At 42.1% G+C, this 20951-nt stretch overlaps 1 protein-coding gene across 4 annotated transcripts in view; it reads left to right on the top strand.

Moving 5' to 3' along the window:
- crybg2 (crystallin beta-gamma domain containing 2) overlaps positions 1-20951 on the top strand; it is a 79454-nt gene that overhangs the window by 21195 nt on the left and 37308 nt on the right. The window contains exons 3-6 of one of the 4 annotated variants that reach the window (XM_080442865.1): positions 1404-1559; positions 1820-4944; positions 18381-19566; positions 19815-20612. In XM_080442865.1, the coding sequence (XP_080298991.1) occupies positions 1404-1559; positions 1820-4944; positions 18381-19566; positions 19815-20612 (5265 nt within the window). Of the gene's footprint in view, positions 1-1403; positions 1560-1819; positions 4945-18380; positions 19576-19802; positions 20613-20951 lie in introns of all 4 variants that reach the window. The other 3 variants (XM_080442862.1, XM_080442863.1, XM_080442864.1) reach the window with 3 other exon arrangements.

Genomic DNA, 20951 nt, shown 5'->3' with positions numbered 1-20951 from the left:
ATCAGATTCAGACAGCATGCTTTTTATCTGTCATCAATGACCTGATTGCTTGTCAAATGCCAGTTGCTGGGCAGAAACAAACATCAATATAGATGAGAATCCGCAAAGGTATTATTTTGTATTGAAATGACCACCCAGGTGATGTTTAGAGCCTGGTAGCTCTTCTCCAGACTCCTCAGAATCTGAGGAAGACTCTTCTACCAGTTACCAGACTTCTCGGAGTCTGAGGTAGAGCTATCAGGCTCAAAATGACATTGTCCAAACTTTTTAAACTGGACATTGTCTCTCTGCTCTATATGTAAAGTGTCTTAAGACGATCTGTTATTTGACACTATAATAGGCCTGTCCCCGACTAAGGATTTCTATAGTTGAATCTGATTGGCCAAATGTTGCTTATAGTCGACTAATACTCGACTAATGCAACACCATTAAAAAAAATGCATGATTCGACTGAGATTGGCTGCCAATCTCTCAGTCGAATCATGCAAAAAATATGTTATGCAACAGAGGAACATTCCATTTGGGCTGTAGGGGTGCTTAGTGTCTGATTTAACATATACTTGCTTGGTTTCTCCCAATAAATCATGATGTATATCCTATTTTTGGCAAACTATTAGTTAATTAATATAACAAATTAGGCCAATCTCTTCGACTAAGAGATTGGCAGTCGACTCAGACTCCCCTCGACTGATTAGTCGACTATTAAAATAATCGAGGTCAGGCCTACACTATAATAGTGATAATTCAGTGATAATTTGTATAACTCCTCTTAATATCAGAAAAAAATAACTTTCAAAGCTGATAATGTTTTATGACAGATTCTTAGTAGTAGTGTTGAACTACAACTACGGTTGTATTGCCCATGAGAAAATGGACTATATTGTGTGTCTTGTTAATTTCTTTGGTTGGTGCTTACTTGAATTCATACTGTAGTCCACCCACTGCTGTATTCTGTGCTACTGGGCAAAAACATTTCACCCACAGCCACATATTTGGGTGGAGTCATTTCTGTTTGTTGAAATAAAAGCAGGGTGTCTCCCTGCTTCTATTCTACTCAGCTGTTTAAGGAAATGCTGACACACAAACACTTGTAGAATTTCCTACCTCACTGCATGTCCACAGTAAATTTGCGGTATAAAAATGCCTCAGATTTGGTTGTGTTGTTTCTCTCTAGTGGAAAGGTACAGTTTGTAGATTATCACACATTGCTTATAATAAGGTGGGGTTTTAGCATTTGTCAGTTTTTCAATGTTTGCATTATGATTAGGAGGAACATAGGATTCCGATTCAATTATTCATCATTCATTTCATGGTGAAATGACCAAAGGTCTGAAAAGTTTTGCATGATGCAATCCGTCTTCATTGTCTGTCTGTCTGTCTGTCACTCTCACTCTCACTCTCAGGGGAAAGGCTTCAGCTACTCAGAGTTGGACCTCAGAAAGCCAAAAACTTTTGGCACCTTCACCTTTGGTCTTAAAAAGAGGAAGAAGAAGACAGAAGATAACTTCTCCAAGAGCACCATTGGCCTTCACAGCCCTGCCACCAGAGAGCAAGACAAGGTTGAGTTTTAACAAGATGGAATTTACAGTTTGATATCATGATATAACATTTTTTGCAATCCTAAAACACTCTTTCTTAAAGTTTTTATTATCATATTTATTCCCAGTATGACTATTTTTAATCTCTGAACTAATAACTGTTTGCTTTATCCACATCTCTAACACGATCACAAGAAGAACCTGATTTCATATTTATAATAATCAATAACTGATCATTGTGATTTATTTCCTTAATTATTCATAATTATATAATTTTACAGGATGCTGTTGATCTCAGTCAATGGGAATTGGATCAAGCGCACGAGGTGTACACTAAATCTCAATCTGAGCTGGACACCATCGACACAATTTTTGACTCTCCATTTGACATCCCATCTCCTCCCCCCTTAGCCAATAATCGCGAACAACCATACATACCTCTGACCAGCCAGTGTGAATCACCTGTCATTCTAAACCACCGGCCAAAATACCAGGAACCCTTAGCTGACAGCTTTGATCCTTTTGATGTGGTTGGAGAAATGGGAAGAGCACCAATTGCTACCATTCCTGAGCTGGAATGGGATGAATCAGTGATACCATTTTCCTCAGAGACTGAGGAGTCCCATGTGGTCCAGCTGCTCCACAATGCCGACTCACCAACACAACAGATGGATGCCGAGCCTGCCGTGGATGTTCCTGCTATAACCGACGCTCTTCCTGTTCCACCTTCAGCAACGCCTGACGTCTCAGAACATGGGCCTGTAGCAACAATCAGTGTCTCAAACCCAACAACAGTACCAAACTCAGATCGCCCGAGTTTAGTCTCTGTAAAGCTGGCTGATGCTGTTGCCCCTGAGCAATCGGAGACCAAACCTGATGCGTCTGATAATGAACCCCCAAATATCACCCTCTCCATTACCCAGCCTCATGCCCTTCAGATAACACACAACACTTCTCCAAGTAATGACCCATGTCTGGTAACCTCTGACTCTGAAACTGACACCATTATTACTGAACCAGTCCCTGATGCTCACATGCACCCCTCTGATCTTAAAACAGAGACTAGCCATCTCCAAAACATCAGTGACAACTCAAATAATCACAAGGAAGCATCTGCTCTTGAAACCACTGTTGGTGTTAACAAAAATGGCACTGTTGTTACCGGTAGTGAAAATGGAGCTTCATATGAGTCCATTTTCAATCAGTCTTTTGCCACTGAGGTATTACATTCTGTTGCAAACCATGACCGTACTGAGAAGATTTGTCATGATCCAACTACTGCTAATTCAGACCATGCCCTTAATGAGGACCTGCAACTTATTCATTCCCATCATCAGGCTAATGCTGTTGCAACAGGAAGTGATCATGAGGGGGTTGAAGATGACTCAGGTCCCACAGAGACTATTAATAGTGATGCCAGTCTGTTAAATGAGACTCCATTACATTCTGCCCTTTCTGGTCACAGGACGGAGACAAGTGAAGCTGCGTGTACCAACATGGATGTCGATAACACCTGTACTGCTGAGGCCTCCAGTATTGATACTGGGTCTAAGGAACAAGAGCTTAATGTTCTCTATGGCTCTCTCTTCCCTCCAGGCTTTACTTTCCACCCGACTCCCTCTGAATCGGACTCAACTTCCCTCCATGCAACTCTGCCTTCCTCTTGTAATTTAGTTTCCAAAGGATTTGGTCAAGACATTGATCAAACTCATAACCTTTCGGTGATGACGCGCTCTCACACAGACAATCCAGACTCATTTAACTTTGTCCAAGGCACTGTTGCCTTAAAATCGGAGGTTCCCTATCCCTACTTTGTCCATCCCAATCCTGTCTATTTGAGCTCCCTAGAGACAAAATCTCACACCGCCCCGCTGAGCAATGATCCTGGCCGTCCCTCTCCAGCATTTGAAACAATGGCTGCTGCAAAGGGTCAAGAGACAGAAGTTGAGGCAATAGAAGGACAGGTGTGTGGCTACGGAGTGCATTGTAACCCAGTACTCCTTAGTGCTGGATCAGACAATAGCTCCGAGACAGAGGAAGGCAGCACCATGACAGAGGAAGGCAGCACCATGACAGAGGAAGGCAGTGCCATGGATGTCTACTACAGTGCTGTGGAGGACAACATTGAGGACAGCAGCGATGAAAACACAGTGGAGGATGAGAGAGTAGATGCATATGTGATGTTCAAGACGGATCATTTGGACACGTCGCTCACGGAGAGCACAGACGAAATGTGTACGACGTTGAATGAAACATGTTTGTACATGGGGTATGAGAATGATTCACAAGAAGAGGCTGGATTGGATGCGATGGTGGTGCAGCCGGAGAAGATGGAAGACATCTCTCAAACCAAGAGGGAAACGCCTGATTTGAGCTCTGAGATGGAAGTGAAGAACAAGAGAGGTGAAATATTGTGCGTGGATGAGCAGTCGGAACGGGAAGATCAAACCGAAAAGCAGGAAAAATACAGTTGTGAAAAGGCCATCTTTATCAAGGAGAATATTGCCACTTCTGTGTTTCCAGAAGACTGTGATGGAAGGAGGCAGGAAGGAGAGGGACAACAGAGAGAGCGACGGATGAAAGAGGAGGAATCAAAAGATGTTGGGGAAGAGGAGAGAAAGGAGGAGTTACCGGCCACACCGGTCCAGCAGGTGAACAACACACGGGTGGAATGCCAGTCGGTCCCGCCCTCCTCTCAGCCACATGGACGGGGGGAGGAGGAGGGTTCAGAGGGAAACCTGAGCATGGACACACAAACTCGCCTGGGAACACAGGCCTACCCCAGCATCCATACAGAGTTCCCAGGGCATGGGATACAGTGTCACCTATACAAAGACCTCAGTACTGGGAACATACACACTCCCTCCCCCGCTGTTAATGCGGAAAAGGAGGACACTCTCACTCACTCTCTCCCACCTTCAGATAGTGAGAAAATAGGCTTGCACACGCTCATAGAGACAGGAGGGCTTGGCACGGCCACTGCAGTGGGAGCGAGGGCAGGGTGCGTTCAAACAATCGGCCACTCTGCCGATAGTGTCACAGCAACGGTCCAAGCCTCAAACATTGAGGAGCACAACAAAAGCATGGGCACCACGGCAGGAAGTCCGATGTCGCCCACAGAGAGAGAAGATGGGGGTCAAGATCGGCCGATATGGTGTGTCGAGCTGCCTCCAGGCCTTGTAGATATTGAACACAACAGAGAGGCCCAGAGCTGTCAGTGGGCGGGCACTATGAGTCAGAGCGGAGACGGAGCGAGCACCGTGTCAGACCAGGTGGCAGACGAACGGGTGGCAGTCGACCTGTCAGTCACAACTGCAGGCACACACCAGCACAACGCTGAGCCTCCTGTCACACGCGTCGAGAGAGACGACCGTCTGCCAGCCTCGCTTCCCAGCCTGTCTCAGAGGTATGCCATGAAGTTTAATTTGATCAAATCCAATCCTAACATAAATTATGCAAAAAAAAATTTTTATGTTGCACATGGTAAAATAATTATGTTAAATCAGACTCAAAATCTGCGTGATAGCATATGACATGATGCAGGTCAACTCTGAGTGAGACTATGGCAATGCAGCTGTGAGAGGAAAAGTATTGCTCCAATTTAGGACTGCTTTTAAATATGGGTTATTAGAGCTGCTTTTGCTGGCCTCCATGGAGCAGTATGGAGCCGTAAGTGTACATTACAGTAGCTGTATACTACTAGCGGCTCTATTGTAGTTGCAAAGAGACATACAACCTAGAGTAGACTTAATGTTCTCGCTGCACACTTATCTGATGAAGCACTCGACTGTGTGAAAACTAAACAGTTTCTGACAGTAATCCTCAGGTCAGCATTGGGTCAGGTTTACCAACAGCACAGCACTGTGTACTCTACCAACCGGGTTGATGAATAAGCCTACATTCTACGACGTAACATCATAAATTATGCACTAGGACAGGTAATTGGTGTGTAACCTGGGGTCACTGCATTAGGTCGATCAGTGCCTGCTTACTGTTGCTCGTTTTCAAATACAAATTGTAGCCTCTCCTTCTCATATGTGTTTGAGAGATCTTTGTACATGCATTATTTGGAAGCGTGGAGTATCTGCTTTTCTAACACACACACTGTTGGGCGTCTTCATTCTATACAGTTACTGCAGAGCACATAATGGATGCTTCCATGGAATCAATGTTTTGTCAGACATGGTGGCGAGAACATGAGAGAAGTTCTCTCTTTTTATTTAGATCCAGGTGAATCCCCCCTCCTCTCATCAAACAGCCTAATGGTGATACAGCACACTAAACTTGTCTGTGCAGTACACCTCAGCTCTTTGACAAGAATTGTCAAATTGGTTTTCACTCCTGTACTGCTGTGTGTGTGTGTGTGTGTGTGTGTGTGTGTGTGTGTGTGTGTGTGTGTGTGTGTGTGTGTGTGTGTGTGTGTGAATCATAACTTTCCTTTGAATACAGTTTAATGTGAATCAACTTAATCTGAATACAATGTAATCCGCATACAATGTAATGGTATTTGGAGTATTGCTGTCTTTTAGCCCGTTTTCGATAGATTTGTATAAGATTTATGTAAATTATTGAGCAACTTACTGTATTAAATAAGGGAAACTGTTAGCTAACTATGTGACACTCATATAATATCAAAATTAGGGTGACCTATTGTTAAACCCCCAAACTGGGACCCTTAAGTACACTGCACTTGCATGCACGCACAAATGTATACGCTTATGCACGTACTGTATACCCTAGGTGTTTTCATCAAAGATGGGGGACAGTTATTTCAGTAGACCTACAGTACAGAGCACACCTTTCAACACTTTATAATATTGAAGAATAGCATTGTTGTAGCTTCAATAAACACATCGCAGAGGGAGCCAATTACAGAGGAAATCGTATAAGAGTTGATGCTGTACACTTTTTTTAATTAAATGTTTTTATCATTTGGGGTTGGGGAGAGTACCACGTCTTATGAACTGAAGTCATAAGACTTAAATCCAACATTATTTAAAAATATATATATCAGAGCTACTTTTGCTGGCCTCTATGGAGCAGCATGGAGCTGTACGTTTATTTTACAGTAGCTGTAAACCATGTCCAGTATTGCAGTTAAGTTACAATCATTTAATACCTACAATAGGAAGACCATATTTTCAAACTGGAACCCTTAAGTATACTCCACTTGCACGCACGCACACACACATGTATGCACTTATGCACGTACCTGTTTTTATAGCCATTTTAATCAAGGTGGTTGACAGTTATTTCAGCGCTTAGCACACCTACATTACCGAGCACACCTTTCAACACTTTATAATGTCGCAGATCAGCCTTATGATGAACACCCAGCCTTATTCAATAAACACATCGGAGAGGCTGTCATTTACAGAGGAAATGATCTAGTTACAAGCAGGAAATTTAAAAGTTGTCATAGGGACATTTTGATAGTAAATGTTGAAAACTGAGATGTTTTAGTGTTTTACAGATAATATTATATTATAATATATATATTTGTTGTGAGTCGGGACACTTGAAAGCTTGTGAATGGCACTACTGGGATGTCTGGTCACCCTAGTCACCCTAGTGAATACTATAACGATGTATAATTTTAGTGTGTATCGCTGTTGAACACTTTTCAATTATTTGTTCAAGTTTTCATGTAATGTATGTAATGTTGCTTTTTTGGATTGTTAGAATTGTTTATCCGGCTTGTTGAGCATCCATATGAATTATGAACACAATTGGCCGTGTTTGGGGGAGGGAAGCCACTTGGGGAGTAGGGATGGGTCAGAATTTAGAATATTGTATATATAAATATTATATATCGTATAAATATATCGTTTTTAGGATAAAAATCTAATATTAAAAAAAGATTACACTGTCCTGTGCTAGTACAACATTTTTTATCTTTTACATTTTTTGGTGTGGTCGAATAATCGTTATTAATAGAATTATGGTAATCGAATTTCATTTTGGTCACTTTTACACATCCCTAGTGGGGAGGGCAATCTTTGTCTCTGAGCTAGCGAACATAATAATTATTATTATTGGCCATTTGATTATTGATCCTAATTATAGCCCATTTTCCACCATGGGCCCACTCAGAAATAGGTAGCAGCAATGCTGGAGAAACTATTACGGGACTAAAAACACATTATGCAATGTCCACCTCTGGCTACACCACAATCAACAGTGTCTTCTGAATCTCTGTGTTGTTGCTGTGTTGCCTAGACCACTAGGTGGCAGCATAGGCTCACGGTCCCTTCACAGAGCGCTTCTGTTTAATGATTTAAACAGGTTTAAGGCAGCTGTTTAATCAAGAGCATTGCACTAATTTATTGTGAATGTGGGTTCTGTGGAGGTTATTACCAGTGATGAGCTGTGGATTTTTGAACTAGGGGGGCTATATTTTCTGACGTCACGTGCACGTGCACGCATGTGCACATAGCCAATCAGCTCAGTGCTAGTTGAAATACTGTATTCAACATGTGATTTTTAATGTAATTATATCTTATTATTTAGTTGCATTGTTAATTTGTTGTTTTTATTTTTGTTTCAATTAATTAATTATTTTATTTTCCTTTTAGTTTTATATAAAAGCCCTTTACATAGATTCACCCACACATAAGTACTTAAAATAATCAGACAACTTGTCTTTGTCTTGTCTCAGAGAACTGGGTCCTCTTAAGCGATCCCCTTCACACTCTGCAGTGCAGAGACTGTTGTCTCTCATTGTGAGAGGAATGTACACATTCAATTCAAGTCCATGGCTTTTCTCGATTAGCCTAATGTTATGCAAAGCAGCCAGGTAGACGCTATTGAGAACGGCTCGCCGCTGACGGTGCGAACCTTGAGAGGCTATTGTTTAAACTTTAAGGTGTTAAAGCCCGCACTGACGGTGCGTGCTCGCGCGTGCATGTGGAGCTCCCAGCCCCCATAGCGCCAGAAGAACTAAGGGGTCACCGACCCCCCATAGCACCCCCTACAGCTCATCCCTGGTTATTACAGGACATGTTATGTATATAAGTGCCAGTGTCCCTTGCTCAATATGCAGTGAAATACTCTTAATCAATAATGTGTAACTCTGAGAGTTTACACATTTTAAAAGTAACCAAATGGACCCTTCTTGGTTATACTTATACAGTATTTGTGCCCAGCAAATCAGTTGACCCTACAGTACCTGTCCCTGTAGAATAAAGTCAATACCTATAATAATCATTTAGTGTGGATTTTAGCCTTTTTTATAGGATGGCCAAAGACCAAGACATCTAAAACAGGGTGTGTTTGTATGTTTGGATGCATGTGCCCTCAAAAGTAAACCAATCACTGCTAATGCACGCATAACAAGACAAATCAGAACCGCTGCGGGACATAAACGAACACAGCATGAATTGGCTGCACAAACAGGAAATGCCTGCAGCAGTGAAAGTCAAACTGAAACTCGTGAAAGTGTGGATCACGGTTATCTATGCATATTTGGGCAAAATCCACCCACCTGCAGCATGTCCATATTTGGGCAATATCCCGACACAACTTTAACAATACCTAGTAGATTGGCACTGCTTTCGTGCAACACTGCTATACGATGAAGTAAAAAATTATCTGAATATGGCATTTTCATTTATGGAGGAAAAAATACATAAAAGATGAAATATGGAGATGCAGTACAAGGTTTCTGCCCGACAGCGACGATTTATGGAATAGCAAAATACCTTTTAACCTTGATTATTATTTATTTTTAGCTTTTTACCCCCTTTTCTCTCTAATTAAGTCGCTAATTAATTCCTCCCCGCACTCATTTGTGTGTTGTCACCAGGGCAAGCCACGAAGGCTATGGCCGTCGTTGCCCCTCAGTTTGGCTTTGTGCCCCTCAAAAAAACGGCAAGCCCTGAGGCCATAGTGGCCTTAATGCCTCAGCTGACTGTACCACTTTCTCCTCCGTTTCTTTCTTGTCAATATGTAGACCCCAGTGTCTCTTTCTTGTTATGTAGACACCAGTGTCTTTTGTTGAGATTCTGAATTTTTAACTCCCCAGAGTCCCCATCTTTAAACCAATCCAGTGACTTTGATTGGTGCAGGGCTGCTGAGCATGGATCAGATTGTAAATGCCATTATTTTATTTATTTCACTGCAGATAGTCCACATATTAAATCTAACCCTTAAAGGTAGGGTAAGTGATTTTCTTTGGTTAAAATAAGTGTTAAATAGCTCTATATTCTGATAGTACTCATTGCTATAGAGTGTTTGTTCAGTAAAAGGAGTCTTGTCTCTCCAGCTCTTTATAAAACAGAAAATGCATTTTCGTTTCAGTTTCAGTTTCATTTCCAATTTTATCCAATCAGGATAGAGAACTCAATCAGGATATAGATTAAACAAGTGAAATTGGAAGTGATGACACTAAGAAATGAGCAGGCAAAATTGGAACTGGAACACTATAAAAATGAAGCTTACATTTTTTTACTTTCTCCTGATTGGCTAAGATTTTGATACCTACCGGAAAATGAAATTTCTGTTTATTAAAGAGCTGGAGAGACGGGGAGACTCCTGTTACTGAACAAACACTCTATAGCAATGATTACTATCAGAATATAGTGCTTTAACCTTTAAACAAAATACTTGTTTTAACCCAAAAATATCACTTACCCTACCTTTAAATTCAATTAATTCTTCCACTGGACTAAAATCTTGTTTTATTTGATGGCCTTCCTGCCCTGGCATTTGGCCTTTGTGCCCTCAAGAAATTGACAACACCAAAGGCCAAGTGGCCTTGCCCCTAAAATGACGAAATTCCAGGCCTGGTTGTCACTGTTGTAGCCAACTGACTCGACTGCCAGTGAGGAGCCCCCACTAGGAGGACATGGAGCCCCCGTCCTACTCCTCCCTCCCAACACTCCCTGCTGACAGGTGCCGCCCCTGCTCGTAGGAGTGCAGTGACAAATAATCACCCTCCCCGCCTGGCATCTCTCCCCTGAACACGGGCCAATCGTGTTCATATATAGACGCTCGACAAAGCCGGATGCACCACGGTGGATTCGAACACCCAGCCTCTGTGGTGGTGGGTAGGCACTTTTACCACTGCGCCACCTGAGCGCCCCCACATCTTGATGGTTGATCATATATTCTGTTCTTCCATTTATCATTGCAACCGATTCCTTGGTAAAGCAATATCGTTAAAGAAATTAATTATCTTTATAAAACGCAAAGGGGTTAAGCCTTATATGCCACCTTAGAGAGACCACCTCAAGTGACAGTTAAGAATTAAGCCTTGATTATGGTTTAATGTCAGTCTGGAAGTTTGGTGCGGCCTGATTAAAATGAATCCCTGTTTAAAGTGAAATGTAAATCCAGGTTTCAATATTTTTTTTGTTAGAAGCTTAAATTGTTGTGCAACATGCTTAACAGGTAAACTGATATTTAAATAGGGTTAGGAGGACTTCATCTTTTTTGGAGCAATCTTGTTTTTTCCATGAGCCAAGAATAACGCAGAACCCAGACTCTTGACAACATAATTGTTTTTGTCTCAGTGGATCTCAATAAAAGAACGTCTTCCACCTACACCTACCACACTGTATCTGTGTGGGGATATCATTTAAAAGACCAGGATTTGGAGAGACCTGATACTACATGTCTTTACCAGTATATATGAGGATATAGCCAGTCTACATTTCCTACCGTCAACTATTTTCATGTCTCTTTAAAATGGCAACAAGCTATCTTTTGGTTTTTCATGACTTACAAGAAAAATCTAATTTCAATTGTGCCGTGCATGAGACAAATCCAGCCCCTCCTTGTACATGTCAGTCATGACATGTTTTGTCATTCATGGAGAGAAAAAAATCGCTTTTGTTCCAACCCCCATTTCTGACATGGTTTTCATGTCAAGTTTGTCACTGAACCTGTCAGCAGCTCTATAGTCAAGCAGTCGGCTTGTGACAGCAGTGGAATGAAAAAACTGTTCAGGATGACGCAAAAATTGTACCTCAAATCACACCTTAACTCCATGTGCGTCCACCATCCATGCAGCAGGGATAACCGGATGCATAATATCACACTAAACCAGTATAGGATACCAGTTCCATACTGTAGGCAGGGCCAGCATAATGCCTACAGAACATTACTCGGATTATTGACTTGCTCCTTAATCAGCATTAGTCCACCATAGAGGTTTCCTGTGTGACAAAGGCTAACAGGGCTTCTGTTTCTTTTATAGGCATTGTCCCATGCTTATAACTTATAACTTATTACGTAATAGAAAAATGTCTACAAATTTGTGCCAGTGTGTTTGAATCCTGTGCTAGTACACCATTGACATTTGCACTTAAAAGCCAGTATTGCATAAAGATGTGTTGAGTGTTCATAGGCTTTATGCACCACCAGGCCTGAAAAGAGTATTTGGGAGTGTATCTGGAGGAGGTGTTAAGCAGCACCTGACCCGATTAGACTCGGGTATTATGTTAAATTAAAGAAACACAGAATATACTAATGCTCAGGCTTGTTCTCATGACTGTACATGTAACTGCGGTGCACCCAGTCATTTATTCAAGTTGTCCATGTGCCAAGTACATACTCCATGTTCGTCAACATCGATATATATCATATATATGATTTGACTATAATTGACAGGTTGTGATATATTTACATAGGTTAAGCACAAGGTACTAAACCGGTTTGTAATATGCCAACATATGTAGCAATGTTTCATTGGCTGCTATCATCTCACATACAGTACTGAAACTAAAGCTAAACTACCTTTTTCTCTCAGTCATCATCTTCTGTCCAATAGAGGATACGATCCATGACTTGTTTTGTCTCTCTTTCACGCGCATGCACACACACACACACACACACACACACACACACACACACACACACACACACACACACACACACACACACACACACACACACACACACAGTAGTGTTCACGCTACTCACCTGGTCTGACCCTGTACTCCTTAGTTTTTCACTTTTGCATGCCATACTCATATCATATTGTATACAGTTCTTTCCTTATCTACTCTATGAAGCATATTTTCTTTTTTTGTCTGAGTCAAAGAGCATACTTGGTAAAAAAAGAAAAGATTCTGTTTCTGATCACTTTCGCAATTCCCTGCGAAGCAGAGTTGAGTCATAGAAATGCTTAAAGTGAACACCCTGCCCATTATTTAATTCAAATCATGCGTTCTTGCATCATCATTGGACTAAATCTAAACATATTTTTGTATAGCTAGCACAGGGTACTGTGAACTTTATAAAGTTGAGCCACCGTTAGTTAACTGTACCCTGCAGAATGGTCCATGTACGTACAGTATATGTCTACAGTTCACTGTTTATAATTGCCAAGATTGCCAAACCACAACAAACTAATTTGATGCTTTAGCATATTTTATAAGTTAATGCATATAACGCTTTTGAATAAGTGATGCATGATGTTGGAGTGAGCTTAGTAGCATCACTGCTCTGAGCAACTTGTTAACTGGACACTAATAAATATCTTAGGCATCCAGCTACAGCTACTGTAACAGGCCCTACATAAAGAAAAAGAGAATACAGTACATATAATACCATAATATACCATCTATTGCACTCATTATAAATGTATTTACTATTCATAATACCTTTTATACAAGATAGCTGTTGGGTGTCATCCAAAGTTATATGTGAGGTACTTGGCAGATAGCATGTGATACAAATTGTGCCGTTGAAAAATATAACTGTGGGAAGTTGAATTCCTTTGTTTGTGCTAAGCTCCCTATATTGCATCTCACTGCCTGCTCCAATGTCTTTGATATGTTGGGTTGGCATCTGTTCAAGAGAGACTGCATGTAGTCAGCTCATTGTGTGTAGCGTCTCTCCAGTTAGAGAGAGCTAGCGAGCAGACCTGTGTTTGTCTTGTATTCTAATTTACATGTTACAGTGATGTCTGGTTCAGTAGGAGCTACAGTAAACAAAGTGAAATCCTCAGTGTAAATGTAACTCTTTGAGTTAAATTTGCGATGCGGATTTTACTGTGGAATATGGGAGGCTTTACTTGTGCGTGCCATCTGGGTGTGGTGCTGAGGTTAAGTCGATGCTGAAAGAATTTAAGGATGAAAAGGCAATCAAAGTTGTCCAAGAACAAGAAACACTGGTCACATGATGCAAGAGTTGAGGTGAGAGGAGGGCCTGTATTTTGGCTATGAAAACACTGGTTGTGTTGAGATAATATCAGATAAGATAAACATTGACACCTTCAGGTGTCACAGCAGCAACAGCAGTGAAAGTGACATGAGAGGTACAGACACGTGTTAGAGTCAAGAACCCAACCAAGAGAAATAAGAATAAAAGTAAATCACTCAACGTCCTGCATATGTCAATTTTGAAAAACTTGGGCCACGCAGGACCTTAAGTGAAGGTCAATTGAACAATTAGAAAAATCATGGCTGAATGGAGTTTATTGACAAAAAGTTGTTCCTAAATTAATATGTCATTACCCAAGCCGTCGTGATTTTATCGGGTGAGTTTATCATAATTTAATAAAATCAGATAGGACTTTTCTGTTTCTTGAATGGGGCTGTCAATGGAGAGAATTGAAACTTAGAGGTTATGGATACCCTCTAGTACCGTAAGTTGCTTGCAGCTAGATGATTATGCACAATCCAGTCAAAGTTCTCCTTGTAGTATTTTAGTTTTGAGGAAGGAATGACACTTGGCCTCAGAATGAAAGAGTTTTACTGTTGGTCTCAAGTGTGGTTTGCTGGCTCAGATGAGCTCACAGCCCTGCCCATCGTTCTCGTTGATCTAGCCACATAGAAATTAACTTCTATGTTATTCCGAGTTGATAAACAAGTTTCTTTTTTCTTTCCCATGAGCCATTTGCATCTACATACAAAGTGAATCATTCTTTGTGGTCACTCTGAAGAGCACAGCGTGGATACTGTTAGCTTCGTTTCCCACCCATACAAATACTGTACTAGTGGCACTATGAAATCTAAGTGTGTTCACCAGAATTAATATTAGTATACAGTATAATATGGATACTGTGGATAACACTTGAATTTGAGGCCGGCTGATATAGAATTTTTCTGTCCGGCCCCATTTTGGAGAGTTCGGGACCACCAATTACTGATGTTTTTAACACATTTGTAAAATTTGTAATCCTATATTATTTGATTATATTATTAATATAAATTGTCTATTTTAGACATATTTGATATAATATGAGATATTTGACAAAATAAACATAACCTTTTGATAAAGATGATCCTATATTATATGCAAATAACATTCATTTCTAGTACCGGTACATGGCATGTTCAAACAGGATAACTATTCAAGTGGTTATTGTCTCCGCCAGGCCGAAAGGCATGGCGAGAGAGTATGAATGAATGAATGAATGAATGAATGAATGAATGAATGAATGACATTTTTATTTTCGTGTCATGCCACCATTTTGGCCCATCCCATATGGGATTATATGACACATTACACAAAAAGAAAACAAGACATTAACAGTCCATTAACAGTCCTTCCTGTTCATATTACGTCCTTCCTTATAACATACCACTTAAATAAAACATGCGTATAGTACTTATATGAACAAAATAAGAACAAAAAAAAGAAAATCCCATTTTACATATAAATGGCCCTCCTCCTCATTGACCAGGCCTTGTCAAGAAATGAAGCAAATGAAAAAATATCATGTTGAAAGAGACATTTCAGTTTCTCTGAATGAGTATGTTTTACCCCCTGTCTGTCCGTCCGTCCGTCCGTTCTTCCGTTCTTCCGTGTGTCCGTCTGTCCACAGCTAATCTCTGGCACCGTTGGCCCGGTCGCTGCGAAACTGTGCACACACACTCCCTGGATGCCAATTCAGAACCTCTGCCCCCAATTTTTCACATGGGCCTGTTATAGCGCCACCAGGAGGCCGATTTGTGCAAAACCAATTTCTTTATATTACTCCTACAGATTTTATCCAAACGTCATGCAAATCGGTATACAGTATCCAACTTCCCACTTTTTCTAGTTATTATTATTATTATTCCCATCCCAATTTCGTAAAAAAAAAAAAGTAACATAATAGTCGATATATCGGCCAAACCCATGTATCGGTCAGGCTCTAATTTGAATCCACAAGGACTCGAATCATGGATTCAAAGACAATGAGCCATCCTTTACTATCACAGTATTCAAATACACAGACAGTGTAGTTACAGTGTTGCCGTGGAGATTTGATCTTATTTAAACATCCCCACATATACTGTAGGCTAGATATCATACACTGTATAACTGCTCTGCTGTGTTTATATTCTTTAACATTGATCCATACATATTCCTTTTTCACCCTTTTTTAATGCTGTGTGTGTGTCACCCTTTTTTAATGCTGTGTGTGTGTGTGTGTGTGTGTGTGTGTGTGTGTGTGCGTGCGCGTGTGTGTGTGTGTGTGTGTGTGTGTGGCACAAAGTTACATTCAACAGCATACTGTAACAAATAATCAGGTGCCCAAGTAGTGTAGTGGAAAGAATCATGGGAACAAAGTTATAGCCAAACAAGAAAAGGTAAGATCCAGGCACTAAAACGACAACAGTAGCAAGAATGGAGGTACAAATATTTTTTTAAAGCCTTTATTGTAAGGTGGCTGCCTTGTTAAAAAGATGCCAACCTGGTTTGACTAGCATACCTGGTCAGGGCATGAATCATCAGGGCATGAATCATCATGCCACCTTACAATAAAGACTTTTAAAATATTAGTAGCAGGAAGGTCCTGCTACTAAAATTGAGCCTGTGAAGACTTGTTGAATACAAATATTCAGATTACTGCATACCCTGATACCGTGCATGATGTCTAATTATAATAACCTTGCATTGTACTGCTTTTTAATTTGTACCGTATTTGTTTTGATGCTTGTGCTGATCAATTTACTATTGAAACTTGGAATATAGCCATGAACCTTTTTTCCTGTACGTATTGTCCTGCCTTGTATACTGTATACTATATTTTTCTCTTACGGGCACCTGCATAACAGAATTTCCCTCTGTGGACCTATAAAGTACCTACCTACTTTTTATTTGACAGAATTGCTGTTACTGTACAGTCACAGAGTGACCCATTTTGAAACGAGGGCAGCCATATGGCACATCGCCTGTAATGAGACGAGCAATCAGTCTCATCCCTCTATGACGAATACTTCTGAAGTTCCATACTGTATGTCCAACAGTGTTATTTGACCCTCTTGACCTTTGACCATCAAATTGCACCATGTCGGATACTTGAGTTCGAGATTTAATACATGAAGTTTCATGGCCTTATGTTGTGATTTGATAAAGATACAGTGTAATGAGTAAAGATATTTTCACAGTCACTTTGCAACTCAACTAAAACAGGTTTCTCAACGGTTCACATTATGATTTTTTAATGGTATTTAAGAACGATCTACAGCAGAGGAGGCAATACTTCAATAGTTCATACAGAGGTTGTGGAAATGATGACAAATTCATACTGCTGTTAAACTTAAATATGATATACATCACTGTCTATTTCCTGGAAGGTATCCATGTTTTTCCAGAGATCAAAAGGAATTTCTGCCAAGTGCCATGTTGCCAACTATGTACAGTAGGCACACCACCTAAGTTTTCACCTGTGTAACTATTATACATAAAAACACGATTAACCTTTAAATGCTAAATGATTCATACATTTGGTATGGATTCACAATTACTGTTTAGCTTATGACTCATATGCAGTCAGTTAAATGTCAGAGACTGCAGTATTACTGTAATCTTTGTAAGAAATGTGTAACCAACAAACTGGTTGAATTGTTTGTGTGAAAAAGTCAGTTAGAATCAAGTCTTTGTTAACGCCTTTTGTGAGAAGTACTGTACTTAAGTGAAGGGTTGGGCAGTGTACAGCAGTATTTAAGAAGTGTTTTTGTAATTTTGAGTTGTGTCAGCAGTTGGTAATGCATGCTGTTTAATACAAAATATACATTCAGAAATGGTATTAGACAGTGTTGCTGCACATCTGTGTGAATGTCTAAGCATTGAATAAGTCCAGTTGACGTTCTTGCTGAGCGATTTGAAGTTGAATACTTGGATAATGGGTTATTATTTTCACTCCACTTCACTGTTTATTTTCACTTTCTGCGCAGAAAGTGAAAAAAAGTTTATAGGCCTTTTAACTCATAAACATTTCCTAGAAATAGCCAGCCACCTGTCAGACAGAACATGTGACAATGTTCTGTTTGAGTAGGGCCTCTGTAAACATTCCTCTGCAGTACACGCAAGGCATATCTGCAGGATGCTCAAGGTTTACCTGTGTCATTTGCATAGTTGGTACATGATCACCACACCTCAAAAGGACTGGTTTAAGTACAGTTCCTAAGGGTCTCTATTTCTCTCTGTGGTATTGCAATATTACAGGTTTTCAAGTTATTGTCTTTTACTGCCAAATGAAAATATGCTCAAAGATTGTAGGCCAAACCCATTGAGAAACTTTAAGAATCAGCCAACATCATTGTCTCTGACCCACACCATGTCCTGAACAGTGAGTGCAAGTTGTTACCATCCAACCAGAGATAGAGGGTTCGACTGTTATGTAGGGTTAGACTGAAGCACTCTTCTCTGCCCCAGTCAATCCTAAAATTAAATATAGAGCATGATCCCAGATCAAATTTACGTTGAAGGGCCTTGAATATTGTCTTATGTGATTGTTATGTTAAATGTATGCATTATTGTTTTGTATCTTAATTATGTTTATTTTTTTGTTCCGTCATGTTATAAATGGTGCTGCTGTGAGCAAGACCAATTTCAGACCAATCTAACTAATTATTATCAATCAATACATCTCTCTTTGTCTCTCTCTCTTTCTTTTTCTAGGTTTCTGACAGCCTCAGCCTCAGCTCTAGAAGTCCCTGTGTCAGGGATCCAGCAGGATAAACCTGACCCAGAATCTGCCAATGAGATGAATTCGGGCTACAGCACCCTGAGCACCGTCTTAACGCTTAAGCCCCCGTCTCCCCCACACGAGGGCAGGGATGAATCCAAGCAGCGCTTCCGCAAAGTGTCCCTGGTCAACAGCGATGCCGATCACTGCCCTGATACGGTGGACCGCTGTAGCACGAGCACCGCTGCAGCCGAGTCCTATGGGACCGATGTGGCCGAGTTCAATGGGGCCGATACGGCCTCGTCGGAACCTGAGTATAAGTGGAGAAACTGCTTTGAAGGGGTTATACAGTATAAACCTGACCCAACACTGGAGTCCTCTCTTTCAGTCTGTCTGGATTCCAGTGTGACAAACACCGCCCCTCGGTCCTCCTCCCCCCTCCCCGAGGCTCCAGTGTACATACGACACCTCACCACCTCCTCCTCCTCCCCCTCCTCCTCCACCCTTTCCCCAGAGACACCCAGTTCCCCCGGCAACAGGCTGAGTGACAGGAGCGACGTTTATCTGAGCTGTGAGAGCTCCGAGGCAGGAGAGGCAGCAAGAGGAGGAGCGGGAGGAGAGAACGAGTGGAGGAGGAGCGTCGGGAGCTGGGAGGCGCCTGCTGCACCTGCAGGTGATAGAGAGGGACAGAGAGAGAGAGAGGCCGTGCCAGAGAAGAAGATAAAGTCTAGCTGGGAGACGCAGCCGCTTTCGCTCTCCGGTTTCTCTCCGTCGCTTCCAACCAGTGGCAACGACACCGACGCCCACAGAGCAGAGGGCAGCAACGACGACGACGCAGTTTTCTCTGGAGTGTTCCAGGCCACGCGCGTGGAGCTGGGCCCCGACACCCCCGCCTCCCCGGACCTAGATTCCTCCTGTCAAAGTGAAATGGACAGCCTTGTGGACACCTTGAGGAGCATGGGACCCCTCCAGAGATCACGGGGTATGCGTGGGGTGCCACCGTCCCTTTTCAGCTCCCTGGCCCCTATCGTCGAGGACACCCCCAGCCATGCCAACCCCAACTCTGTCAAGTCCCCTCCGGCTCCAGGGGCCCCGGCGGAGGCCTCCAACATGGGGTTCAGATGGGCCACTCCGAAGGAGTCACTTAGCCCTATGGAAATGATGAAGCTGAAACAGCAGGTAAGGCATGTGTACACACAGATAATGCAAATGTTTGTTTTATTTGCTTTACTGCAGGGAATGGAATACGTTTACGTAATGTGGAATCTTTTAATTAATAATAATAAAAGTTAAAAACAAAGTATAAAGACATTGTGCACATGGTGTGCAGAGTGCAGACCTTACAAAGTACATGTTTTTAGAATGATATTATAATATAAAATAATGCTAATGATATCTGTGTTTTGCACAATGAGTTGCAGGGGCAGTCTGGGAGCAGAGGCCAGACGCTCCCCCTCAGAGCTTCTACTGCTAACAGCATTGTAATGAGGCAATCCTCGGAGACTGAAGCGCTTCTGAACGGGAGCAGCGGGCTTCAGATGCCCAACACCGGCTCCCGTCTGGACAACAGTGTCCTCTTCTCCAGCTACCGGTCATCATCTGTTGATCAGCCCCTGGAAAATGGCAAGGCAAACTCCCCGGCCCAACGCTCGCTCTTCCGCACCAGCTCGCTACCGGAAACGGGGTCAACCAATGACCGCATAAGCACGGGACCGAGGGAGCTCGGCGGACGACACAGCACTGGAAATGAGCAGATGGCGTCCCCGTCCCGCTACGAGAAGTTCTCCTTCCTCCTGAACTCCTCTTCTCCCATGTCTGGTGGTTCCTTGACGGGGGCTGAAGATCCCAACTCTCGTATGAGCAGACCCTCGCACCTCAATCTGGGCTCACCCAACAACAGCCCTGCACACCACCTCAGTCCCTCCGGCACCATGGAGCACCACAGGCACTTCAGTTCCCCAGACTCCCCCCTCTCTATGTTTGGCCAGACCCAGGGGATTGGTATGGGCTTAGGGCTGGGGATGGGTGTCGGTGCTGGAGCAGTGAGCACACAGGTCCTACAGAGGAGCTTCAGCAACGAGGGGATGCATCCGAATTCGCTCTTCGAGGGGTTTAATCCGACCCCGCTCTTCAACAGTGTCCATGGAGGGTCTCACTTCCAGAACCAAGAGCCTGAACCGGAGAAGGTTGTGGTGCCCAAATACAGAGCCTTCCCTGATGCTTATGTGAGTATAACTGCAGAACCGTTAGAAACTGAGTTTTTTGTTCCCATACAGTATAAGACACTGTGGCTCGGTGTCACAAGGTATTTGAGTAGGCCTCGGGGCAAGCAGGCCTATGAATAATTCATTTTGGATCGGGTCCCATGCAAAGATAGGTGCAAAAGTTCAGGATGTAGCGGATGATGTGGAAATGATGTATTGTAGGTATACATTAAAAAGTTTTAGTATGACTTAAGTTACCAATTAAGAAACTCAATTTTTTGGATTTATTAAGAAATGTCCAGCTTTGACAAAACAAAATCATTGCAGTGAGTGGGATGACTTGAGAGGCTTGAAATGGTA

The sequence above is a fragment of the Gymnoscopelus braueri genome (genome assembly GCF_963280865.1).
Source record: "Gymnoscopelus braueri genome assembly, chromosome: 11".
NCBI lineage: Eukaryota > Metazoa > Chordata > Actinopteri > Myctophiformes > Myctophidae > Gymnoscopelus > Gymnoscopelus braueri.
The sequence above is the reverse complement of the archived record's forward strand: the minus strand, read 5'-3'. Positions and strand labels throughout refer to the sequence as shown.